Source organism: Aythya ferina (assembly GCF_964211825.1).
Source record: "Aythya ferina genome assembly, chromosome: 1".
NCBI classification, from domain to species: domain Eukaryota; kingdom Metazoa; phylum Chordata; class Aves; order Anseriformes; family Anatidae; genus Aythya; species Aythya ferina.
In genome coordinates this window covers 151,774,451-151,787,009 of record NC_140296.1, presented here as the reverse complement: position 1 = coordinate 151,787,009, position 12,559 = coordinate 151,774,451, and the positions used below count along the sequence as shown (strand labels likewise).

Sequence of the window (12,559 nt, the reverse complement as noted above, 5' to 3'; positions counted from 1 at the left end):
ACGCAAGTGTGAGACGATGCCCGCGGCGGGCGGGGAGGGCGGCGGGGCAGAAGGGCTCCGGGTCACGGTGGGAGCCGGTCTTTAAACGTTTCTAGCTCTCGCTTTGGTCCTAAAGGGGTGGCGTTGGCCAGTTTGGTGTTCCACTGTGGTGAAGGCTAACTGGCCCTTCCCTCTCTCCCCTCTCTCTTAAAACAAACGAACAACAACAACAAAAAAAAAGTGCAAATATTGATCGAATATGAAAATTACGGAAAAAAAAAAAGCCGCCATTTTGAGTAAGATGTCTGCATATTTTGCTTTTTTTTTGTTTTCTTTTTTGTTTTTTTTTCTTTTTATTTCCCTTTTCGATGGTTTAGGGTTTAGGGCCCTCCACTTGACTCACTCTTTCCATGGTAACTATACACAATGCTGGCGATGGTACGAGTTGGCGGTAAGTGAAACGAAAGCGCTAGAGAAGAAGCTTTTTTTTCTTTTTTCTTTTTTAATTTTTCTTAAAATTACGAAAAAAAAAAAAAAAGAACGAAATTAAATAAGAAAGAAAAAATCCATCTGCCATCTCACATTAACACTACAAAATGTGATTTGACTTGTTGTCCCCACCCGCCTCCTTCCTCCCTCTCCCCCTTTTATTTTCAACGCTGTTGAGTAATGCCGCCTGGACTTTGGATGTACATATCGTTTTGTAGCAGTCTGAGCTGTTTGATTACTGACTTCATGGTGATTTCCCCTTGCACATCTTACTCAGAGTTACTGAACTCCAGTTTGGCTGGTTTTTATTAATGCACCCATTTCCTCCCCTCTCTCTCCTGCCCCTTCTTTCTGCCGCTCTCTCTTTCTGAGACCTGTTTGTAGCTGTTACCGCTCCTTTCCTTTCTTTCTTTCTCTCTCCCTCCCCTCCCCGTTTTTTTTTCTTTACTCGGTTAAATGCAGCTGTTGGTCTCTTTGCTGACTGGTGGTTTCTGATCGGTTCTGGCAATTTTTCCTTTAAGTGCTTGTGTTGCACTTTGCTGTAGCAGCTGATTTCAGGCACTCGCTCCATCTTAATGATTGTCTGTGAGACCCTATCTCCTCCCTCCTCCCTCCCCACCCCTGAATCAATTGTGGTTTTTTTTTTTTTTCTTTTATCTGTGTGTGTTTAACTGCATGCTCTCAGTCTCATCATTGTTGTTTCCCATTCTTTCTTTTTTAAATGTGTAATGTTTCTATCGTTTTGGGGCTGAAGCAAGAGTAAATGTAGTTCCAGATTCCCCACCCCGCGTACGCTCACCTTTCCATAAGCCTCAAGGGCCTAGAGCAGCTTTGATTTTTATAGTATTCTTTTTTTTTTTTTTTCCTTCTTAACCCTAGCCTGAGTTCCCATTTGGCATGTGCTTTGATAAATTATTGATGTTGGATAAAACTTCACCCTCCTTGCAAGAACTTTGAGGCTGTCTGACACGGGGCTGCAGTAACTTGGCTTCCGAACTGGTCCATCTTTTCTTTATCAGCACCATCTCTGTGGTAACACCCCACTTGCTTGAGCAATCAAACCGCTTGGAACGATGCAGAGCTCTGTAAAGAGGGTGGAGGGCACCATAAAACGACAACAACAACAACAGACTCAGCTCTTCCACTATGCATTTCTTCTCTTTGCTCCCAGAGATTTGTGTCTCGGGGGGATAAAACAATTTGGAAAAAGATTTGAGAGTGATAGGGAGGAAATTGGTGAACGAGGACTGTCCAAACACTTTGGGGGCATTCCTAAAACCTCCTCAAACCTTGGCAGTTCAAATCTAAAGCTGATGGACTCCAGGTTTCCTGTCTAAGCGGTCAACCTGCCTGCGACCTGTGAGCCCAAGCCCAGCGGTGAGCGTGAGGAACAGGTCAGCTTGTGCAGCACCTGCTTCAGTTTCCCTGTCCTGGGCTGCAAATGTGGTCGCTGCCACTCAAACAGAGCCTGGACAGAAATCACCAAGGTTTTGCCCTTGAGATGGGTGAGCTTGGAATAACCACAGGCGCCAAGGGGTGGCAGGGTGTCTGAGAATCTGCACGTTACTCTTGTTGGCCTTTTGTTTAATGCATAATTTTTAAATGCCATGTTTAGCTGTAATGGTTAAAAAATAAATGGCAATTGTTAAAAGTAATTTTAAAATAACTGCATTTTTGTAAAATTAGTTATTTAATTTTTTTTGCTCAGAGAAGTATAGTGTGTGTGTGTGTGTGTGTGAGATAGCTGAGAGTTTTCCATCATTTTCCCTAATGTCCTTTGCTTCCTCCCCTCTCCTCCCCTTCCCCTTTCTTGCTTTTAGGTTAACAATGCCACAGCGCGAGTGATGACCAACAAGAAGATGGTCACACCATACGCAAATGGTAAGAGAGACTGTTGGGACTGGTGATGTGCTGAAAGGTTGGAAGGAAGACGAAAGCTTCCTGGTGAAGGGAATGTCATAGTATTTCATCAGGACCTCCTCAGGGGAAGAAAAAACAAAACAAAAAGCCCCCACCAAAATCAAGAAACAACTCCCAAGCCCTAATCTACACCATTAGGTTTCAGTATAGCTAAGAGTTTATGGAGGGTTACCATTTTTCAGGTGGAGAAGTTGGGGCAGAAAGGGGTAGTGACATGCCCACTGTGGCCAAGCTAGAAAAGGAGCCCAAGGTCTGATGTGTCACCTGCCACCGCCGCAAGGTGATGCTGCGCCAGTCTGCAGAGGGATGGCCGTCACCTAAATACCTAAATACAAACGGAGTATAATCTAAAGAGCTGGATATATCTCAGTTTAGGTTCTAGCAGTAAAAGTACAACTGTCCCCAAGCAGCTGGGAAAGCAGAGGCCTTGGACTGCTTGTGCGTTCACTTGTTGTTACAGGCTGTGTCTGGTATTCAGCCATTTTCCAGTGAACCTCAATAGAGAAAGACCAAGTTGTTTGGTTAATGAAGAATCCTGTTTCACTGGGATATCTAGGTTCTTCTGTCTGTGCAGTACTTCTATGGCATAGACGCATATAGCATAAAAAAATCATTCTTCTGCTGACAGAACTGAATGCTGCTTTGATACACATTTTGAATTTGAGTCTTTGTCCTGAACCAGGCAGGAAAAATTCTTCTTGGCCTGAAAATGTTCCTGAACAGCTACAGCAATGCAGGAAGCTAAGCATAGGTAGTTGCTAGTGCAAGAATCTGTTTTGATTCCACCTGAGACTCAGAAGTCAGAAGATACAAATTTTATTTGTGGCTCTGCTGCTGACTTGTGTGGCTCTTGACAAATCATATAATCTTTTTTTGGTTACAGAACTGGGGAATTAGGGATAGGGACAAATTAGGGATAGGGCCAAGCAGAAAGACTGGGATTCTGAGTTTTAGTGTTTGAGCAAAGTTGGGAAATTCTGCAGTAAAAGGTAACACGGCCATATTACATTGTCTTGAAAGCAAGGACAGAAACGTGTACAAATTGGTGTCAACAAATAACTGGTGATACATGATAACAGGCAGGAGTATTTTGTTTTATCAACCAACAGTGTCTGCTTTTAAAACTACGTAAAGGTATTAGGCCAGGCCTAAGGCACAGGCCTAAGGCCTAAGCAGTGGTACAATCACTGTTAAATTGAGGGTTTAATCCCAGTCCTGTTATTACCACCATTGCATCAGTATTTTGCCATCGAGGTGGCAGTACAGGGCAGCATGCCCAGTCGTGTGGAGGAGCATGTTGCATCTCTCAGTGATGCTCTGCCAGCCCGTGAAGGGGTGGTGCTGATGGGCTGCAGCTCACAATGTTGTTCTTGTGGTTTCTGGGCTGGGTAGGGGTGGTAAAAGTGCAGCGAGTGTGTCAGGACTCCTAAATCAAGACAGAGAGGAAGAGGATGGATTTATTTCAGTGGAAATGCCTGTGTGATGGCTAGCTGAACAGATGAGGTCTCTCTGTCCCTCTCCATGCTCTGTGGAGGCCAGCCCAGATCAAGTTGTTAGCTTTACACCCATCTCCTCTCCCCAGAGAGAAAGGTGGGGGAGATAACAGGTCTCTAGATCTGACTGGGGAACATATTTATCATCAGACCCCGTCTCCAGTGGCAGGCCTTTGATGACCTGAAGGGTTCTCTCTTGTATTTTTTCTGTTGGTGATTTTCAGTTCTTGCCAATTATCCAGATGATATTAAAACCGATTCTCTGGGAAGGCTTTCATCTGAAAAGATGAAGCACAAAGAAGGCAGGAAACGCTAAAATAACACGGAGAGGAACAAATGTGAGAGGAACAGAGTGAATTGCTTCTGTGCGATACAGTTGTGTAGTTCAGTTAGCGAGGAAATCTCAATCACCGGCGCTTTTTAGGTCTCTAGCAAACAGGGCAGAACGGTGATTTGAGGATTTAAGGGTGTGAATTGACCTCCCTGGGACGAGAGGCTGGGCCGCTGGCTTTAGAGAGAGGCTTTGGCTCCACGGCGTTCCCCTGGGCGCGTGGAGGAGCTGACAGCAAGGGTCAGGCCGAGAATTCAGGGTCGCACGGTGCTCGTGGCAAACATGCTTATAAGGTAGTTGGCATTCCCTCAACGGCGTGCTTGCCCTGCTGAGGATCAGCTGACGTTTGGCTGTTCCCTCCAGCACAGCGACCCGTCCCTAGAACTTGACATTAGAAAAAGGCAGTTGGCCTCCATCTACACCAAGGGGGATTGAGGTGAAGCTGAAATTGGGAAAGAGCTGCTGCTGCTGCATGTGAAGCTGCTGGGGCGCATGCAAGAGACTGTCCCCCGTCCCCACGCTGCCTGCTCCTTCTCTTGGTGTAGATTTTGGCATTCACTGCAGTCTTTGTTGTTGCAGGTTGGAAGTTGAGTCCTGTGGTTGGAGCGGTGTACGGCCCTGAGTTATATGCAGGTAGAGCTTAAGTAGACACTTCCACTTCTGCCATTTAACTGCAGTGGTGTTTGTTTATGTTCTCAATTTGCTGTTTCTTTATAACCTTTTTACGTTCTTTTTTTTTTTTCTTTTTTTTTTTTTTTTTTTTTTTATTCTTTCTAAAATTAAATTAGCGTCCAGCTTTCAAGCAGATGTCTCGCTGGGCAATGACGCCGCAGTGCCCCTGTCAGGAAGGGGGGGTATTAACACTTACATTCCTTTAATCAGTAAGTAGCCCCCATTGGCCCCCTGTATTGTTGCTGTGCTTGAGTTAACTATGACCTGTTTCCCTTCTCTCCAGTCTGTATAATATATACTTGAAAGGATGGGTCTCGCTGGGAAGGAGTTTACCTCTAGCCCAAGCCTATACCGTGCAGTGGCCGTAACTTGTTCATCCGCAGTGTGTTTCTGTGCCGGTGAATGGGGCTCTGAGCGATGAGGAGGCTGCAGAACAAGGGGAGGGTGTGTGCGAGGAATAGGCCATTCCCTTGATTTCCCCCCCTTCCCCCCCCACCCCCCAACCCCGGCCCCTTGGAAATGAAAGAAACCCAAGGGACAAATCCCTACAAAGTACATATTATACACGCTGTTAAACCACCAGTCTGCAGGGCCCCCGGTGGCATGCACCTGGGCGCGCGCTGGGTTGGGTTCGTGCCTGGCGACTCGCTCCCTTCTGGGCATCTGCTCCTTACAGTATTTGCAGATGCCTCGAGGGCTTTCCATCGTTTCCTCGTGAGCCAGTTCACGCCAGCGTTAAAGAGTAACGAAGCAGGCCCCGTTAGGCGTGGGGCCGGGTCCTGGTCACGCTTTTTTTTAAGTGAAGAGGGGCTCTCGGAAAGCTGGCACTTTATGGGAAGTTTCTGCTGCTGTTATATGGGCTATCTTGTCTTTCAGGCTTTAAAATGAACATACAGAGGATTGGGTGGCAAAGAGTGGGAGGGGAAAGGAGGGAAGAGACTGATGTAAGTTGATTGACTTTAAGGGCCTCTTGACAAATTATTTTAAAGAGCCTCTGCAGTTTTGGAAGAGCCGCCTGCTGTATTGATAGTAACTCTCTGCGCTTCTCGGACTCTAACCAGACTGCATGGCGGTGTCAGAAGGGGGGGATTTGTACCCTGTTTGTGGTGGGCAAGGCATGCCGAAGCATTAACCTCTTGCATGCCAAACCTCTCTGCAACCCCTCTTCCCCTGAAGGCCATGGTGTAGCAGGACGTATGTATCCGATGCTTGCTGGGATAGAAGCATGCCCCTCTGCAGGATTGATGCAAAACGTCCCACCGCTGTGGAGCTATTGTGTCACCTTGTTTGAAGCAGGCGGTTGTTCCCTGGGCAGGAGCTCGGATCCTTTTCACCCTCCACCTTGTCTGTCTTTCCAGTTCCAGGCTTCCCCTATCCAACTGCAGCCACCACAGCAGCCGCATTTCGGGGAGCCCACCTGAGGGGCCGAGGAAGGACGGTTTATGGGGCAGTCCGGGCAGTACCTCCCACAGCCATCCCTGCCTACCCAGGGTAAGCACTGGTCACAAGAGCAGAGTGCTCTGCACAACCGTGTCAAATAGCTAATTGGCTAACAAAAACCTAACGAAAATTGTCTGGATGGTGAGAGGCGGGATATTGCAAGTGCAAGAGCGTTCTGCACACAACGGCATCCAACGGGGGCAAATCTAAATTTTGCCTGAAACAATTCTCAGTTCTTGCAGCAGCCTAAAGTGCTGATGTACTCCTTCTCATAATTCCTCAATTCGTCTGCCTGGTATTTGTCATCCATTGGCCCAATACATGGTAGTGCTACTGAGAAGGATGCAAAGAGAGGCCTAAGATTTCTGAAAAGTTCGTACTCTCTGCGCTCCCTTTGTGGTTTTCTTACCCAGGAATGAGGAATATTATCCATTACCTTCATGCCTCACCATCTGACAGTAGGATACAGAAGAGCCAGTTACCCACAATGGATTTGCTTTCTTTGTTGGAGACAGTTTAAAAAGGTTTAAAACAAAGATTAATCAAGTCCATTAATTTGAAGTTGGGAGTGTTTGGGATACAGGGAGAACGAAAGTGCAGCATTCTTCTAACTGTTGTATGAAGCGGTGGTGAATGCGTGGCCTCAGCACACTTCTCTGCCCTCTGACTTTTTGCTAGTAATGCAGTGGAATAGATTCTGTTACAAAAGAGTATTCTGCTCTTCAGAGTACAGGGAACCAGGTTTGTACGTGGGTTTTGTTTGGGGATTTTTGTTTGTTTAAGTGTGATGGAGTGACAAATACATCGGCAAATCCCTTCCTTTTTCTTTTTTTTTTTTTTTTTTTTTTTTTGTTTGATTTTGATGATTTATTCATATTGCCTGTCTCTGGAATTTTGTTTGCCATATTTTCCAGGCAAGTTTCTCAGAAAGAGTAGGAGTAGGGACAAATCCTCCAACAGGGAAAAATGGATTGACCCTTTTATTACCCCCCCTTAGACTAGCCCCAAAAGGGAAGAAAATAAATGACAAATCTTTTAATAAAAAGAGAGGAGGAAGCCACACAGGATGTAAGGATCTGGCCTGATGGATGCCGGATAAGCTTGCAATGCCTTCTGTAGCAGATGAAGCAGGGAGAGCTTCTGCAGCCCTTTCTTGTTAGAGTCCATTTGATATTTAAAGTGAAGCTGAAGGAAGCAAGCTGCAGCGGTCACGTATCTGTCTAGCTTTGCTCTCAGACAAATCTGGCAATGTTTGTATTTAATTCACCCAGAGACTTAAAATGAAACCTCCTGGCTGAGCACACAGGCCTTCAGAATGGAGCGGTTCTTCTGGACTTGTAGATCCACCTCTCTGTACCGCTGCTCTTAGTTCATATTGTACGTCCTCTAACCATAGCCTCTGACCTGCAGCTTGTCTGTCTGTTGCTCTAAAAATGACCCAGCCCTGTTTGATTGGGAAATGCTCCACGGTGAAACAGAGAAGCACAGCTAAGTGCTGCCGTCTAGGAGGATATGCAGCGCTTGCACCAGGGAGGGGGGGCACATGCTTCACTCGGGGCATAGCAGCTAGATCATTCCTAGGAGAGGCTGTCACCAGGGCTGCACCGGGAGGGACTTGAGCCCTGTCTTTGATTTAAACCCAGCCTGAGTCCCCTGTAAAGGGTTTATTTCTGTTTGGAATATAGGCCAGGATCCAATGATTGTCCCTTCCAAATACTGTCTTGTGACTCTATTTACTTAGATTATGTTGGGTTTGTCTGACGCTGCTGACCGATTTCATGTCTTCATGGGCAGTGTGCTATCCAGTAAATACTTGCGGGACAGCAGTAAACAAATTGCCTTCAGAAATGGCCCAGAGCTGCCCCTCATCCCAACCACTGGGATGCAATTAACTAATTCTGGTGTTTATTGTCATCATAGTCGGAGTCTCTACGTGCTGTTTTGTAGATGGAATTTGATTCCTTAGGGAATGATGTAAATTGTGCTGTTCAGCTCTGTGTCGCAGTAACCTGTAGGACAGCCACAGCTCTGTGTGGGCACTGCTGACCTCCCCTGAGTCAGGGCAGTCACACATTCCTGACACCTTATCCTGCATCAGTTGCTTTCTTCCTGGCCAGTGGGAAGCTGACACTGTAAGATCTGTCAGCAGCACGTGAATGATCGAGGTTAGAGTCTTGTGGAAGAAGACAGTAAAGTAAGCTGCAGGTTAACTCAAACCTGGTAGAAGGAACTGATTTTCACAAAACTTTAAAAATATGTTTTAATACTTTAATACATTTTAAAAATTAACAGTACCCCTGAATGTGTGAGCTTAGCAGAATTCAAAAAATACAGTATGTAGAATAATAATAAAAGCTTGTTGGAATTGCCATGCTGGATCAGACCTGAGGGCTGTTCAGGTTAGTGTATAATATTTGACAGCATCTGCAGTGCTAGATGCTCCAGAGGAAGGTGCAAGAAATGGTATCATTCTTAATACACGCTTTTTTCAGGATCTAAAGCAAAGATTTACTAATACATATGTAAAAGGTACGTACGGGTATGTACGGACATGGATGTTTATCCAGGGAAGGTTATTCATACAGTAGAAAGCAATTGCTCAGACCATTTAGATAGTCACCCAAGCCTGACCTCAGAACACAAAATGCACCCTTCAGTGTATAACTGAGGCAGCATTCAATACTAGGATGGAGGCTTTATAACCTCTAGTCTACAGCGTGACTAAAGCCAGTGCAGGAATATTGCCCTGATCTGCAGCGGCCGTGCTTTCTAAACGAAAGCTGACAAATTGCACTTCAGACCAAAGGCTGTAAGAATTAAATCAAAACCTTTAAAAAAAAAAAAAAAACACACAAAAAAAACATGCCTACTGTAAAATTCTCCCAACTAAGTAAGCTCAACCAATTTTATTTCTCAAACTGTAGGTTAGGCATTGGCTTGTTCATGTTCATTAGGTGCATCTATGAAGAGCAGGCTTGTTAGAGTAAAGTGTAATTTAGTCTAGGAGTGTAAATATGTAGAAGATTCTCTGACTGAAAGAAGTAGATAAAAGTCAGACTAGACATAAGGCAGTAGTGATTTTTGTGGGTTTTTTTGTTTGTTTGTTTGTTCTTTTATTTTGCTTTGTTTGGTTGGTTTTGGTTCCTTTTACAATACAGTCGAATGTTGGTACAGCTCGATTAATGATATGATGGCTGCTTTACAAAATCAGCATATGCCTGGTTCTTGTGGATGTCTTTTAGCTCATCTATTGGGCTTTTCACAGATGCCACTGAGATTCGATGGGGCTGCTTTACGCTTCTGGTCAGTCTACGTAACCAGAATGGTCTCTGTGGTTCTCAAGCGAAGCTTCTGCCAACGTTACGAATCACAAATGTGGATGTTTTAGCATGTAAATAAACCTTGCTGAATTTCAGCGCTGGCAGTTGGTATCAGTTAGGTCCCAACTGAAGGAGAGAGGATGCATGTGTGCTTGGTTGCTTGAACTTAGGAAGCCTTCCTCTTACATGTTACTAGTGTTCCTTGCAGTTTTCTCTGGAGAGCTGATGCTAGCATCTCTTGCTGACAGGATTCTAAGTTACACGAACAGTGGCCTGATCCAATGTGGTAATGCTTTTATTAATCCAACTGGTTGTGTTTGGAATAACTGTTAAAACTGCTAACCTGTTCATAAACCAAGTCACTTCCTCTGTCATGCATTTGCCTTTCCTGCAGGAGCAGGTGGAGTATCACTGCTAAAACACTCCAGATCCTAGATAGAGAACCCAGCAATGTAAGTCACTGCCCCAGGAGCCAAATTCTTTGTTATGTGGTTGTCAAAATTTAGCTTCGACAAACATGATCTCATGGCCTGCTTCTCCCTGCTGAAGTGGCTCCCCTCTTCCTCTAACAAGGGTCTCTATCTACATATCTGCTCCCAGCGCTCTTGGAGACAACAATAGCTCTGTCCATTGGGAATGGAGTGTACTTTTCCTGGGGAAGACAGCGAGACTGAATTATTTAAGCAGTAGCTAACTCTGCAACAGATTTATTTTTATTTACTTATTTATTTATTTTTTTTAGTAATAGCATGCAGAATTTTGGCAAGATACGCTGGGCTTTTTTTTTGTGCGTGCGTGCCTTACAATAGGTGGGTGTCTGAGGGTGGCAGGCTCTTGGCAGCATTTCACATTCCATCTGATGAGTAAAAAAAAAATAATAATTAAAAGAAAAGCTAGCACTCCATGCCTTCTTTTTTCCTTAATGCTTCTGGTAAGTCATGCACATTAGGTCCACGAATATCGCAGATGGCGGGGCTGATGCTTTTTAAAGCCTTGAGTGAGTTTGTGCAGAGCTGTTCAGAGGACAAAGCAAGAGGAAATCCCTCAGTACCAAGGACACGCTTGAACGCACACGGGTGGGGGGCGTACCCTGTCTTCCTTCCTCATCCTTCCCCAACCCCTGTCCCCAAGGCAAGCTGCGTAGTCCTATGCCAGCAAACGCTCTGGTAAGGGTGGCTCTCTGGGCTCTGGTTTATCGATTTTGCTGCTTGAAGTTCTGAGAGAAAGAAAAAAAAAAAAAAACAAATGGCTTAAACCAGAAAAGGCACCATCCCATGGAAACCCTCCCAGTCGCTCCTCTCTGCTCTGGAAAATGCCGTGACTTAGCAGGGACTCCCACTGCACCTTCCAATTCTCGGACCTTGGACCAGTCACCTAACCTTTTTGGCTCATTATCTCTGCTTGTGAAAGCAATGCATTGTGGGTATTTTTGGTTTTTTCTTTTCAATTACATTTCTCTGTGTTTACTTTGATCAGAATTGATTGACTTGTTTTTCCGGAGGTGTTGCATCGGTTCTTTAAGATGCTGAATAATAATACTTTGCATGCTTGTGTGATCAGCCGAATCTTATCGCATGTCTAATGTGCAGGGTAAAAAGCAGGTGATGTATGGATGTCAGAAACAAAGCCAAGCAGCCCCGTGGAGCTCAAATAAACAATCGTACCCAACTCTCTGAAACGTGCTTCCGACATAGGTGATTCTGGCCCCTGTGGGATGCCTTCTGAGGGGCTTCTCGATTTCCAAGCCCGCTTCACGAAGCCCATGTCTCCATGTGTGTAGGGGGTAACTTAAAACAATTCCAGGAGAAAAAAAACAAAAACAAAATACAAAACAACAACAACAAAAAAAGAGTGGAGGTTTCTAAACCCTTGTTTCTCTTCTTCAGGACATCAGATCTTTTCGAGTCTATTTTTATTGTACAACATGGTTGTTCCCCTCCCTCTCTCCTTCGCATACTGTCTCCCCCTCTGCCCGCCCCTTCCCCTTTGCATGCCATGGAAGATGACTTGGAGCCGTCTAGCGTGCGTGCGCACACACATTCTCTTGCTGATTTGCTCCTGCCAAAAGCCCAGGTTGTGGATTCATACATCACCTGCCTGTGTAAAACGCATGTGCATGCTGCCGTCCTCAATAACCGGAATGTGTTTTCTGTTCTTTTGTTTTTTGTTTTTTGTTTTTTTGTTTTTGTGTGGATTTTCTGCAGTGTGGTTTACCAGGACGGATTTTACGGTGCTGACCTCTATGTAAGTACACACACTGGAGCCTTCTCATCCCCAACCCCTGACAAGCCAGCCTTTTTTTTTTTTTTTTTTTTTTTTGGTTTGTTTGGTTTGGTTTGGTTTGGTTTGGTTTGGTTTTTTTTTAAAATATCATTTACTTTAATTTTCTTCTTCCTTGTGGATATATATATTTATATATTTAGGAATGCAAGCATGCTTCTCTGTCACTGCGCTTGCCCCTGGGTGCAAGACCTAAGCCTTTGGGTTTCCTGATCATTGCCAGGGTCAGTTTACTGGGTGTCCTCTCCCCCACATGCACACTGCTACTAATCAACCTGAGAGATGATTAGCAAATTAAAATTTCTCTCAACACTTCTCTCGTTTACATAATTCGGATATAAAAATAACAGGACTGGTTTAGCCTCAGACCTTCCCTTTCCTTCTCCCCCTCCACCCTCCCCTTTCTCTCCCCTCTTGGGGCCCTTTCAGGTTTGATTTGTGCAGCCCACACTAAACAGTGCAAGCTGTATGTTTAAAAACGTTCCTGTGCCACTGGGACGTGGAGATTATCCCTTTGGGGAAGGCACTGGGACTGATTAAAAATGGAGACCGAGATGCTAGAGTGAAAACTGACATCTCATTTTGCTAGTCAAAATGGTACCTAAATAGGCTAGATTCTCTTTACAATTCCCTGA

The 12,559-nt window shown here is 45.0% G+C and overlaps 1 protein-coding gene across 17 annotated transcripts in view; it reads left to right on the top strand.

The window, feature by feature from the left end:
* Positions 1–12,559, top strand: part of RBFOX2 (RNA binding fox-1 homolog 2) — a 157,711-nt gene that overhangs the window by 130,161 nt on the left and 14,991 nt on the right. For 7 of the 17 annotated variants that reach the window (XM_084502525.1, XM_084502528.1, XM_084502513.1 and 4 more), the window contains 4 exons: positions 2,289–2,349; positions 4,792–4,845; positions 5,001–5,093; positions 6,243–6,375. In XM_084502525.1, coding sequence (XP_084358651.1) covers positions 2,289–2,349; positions 4,792–4,845; positions 5,001–5,093; positions 6,243–6,375 — 341 coding nt within the window. The other 10 variants (XR_014686647.1, XM_084502527.1, XM_084502520.1 and 7 more) reach the window with 5 other exon arrangements.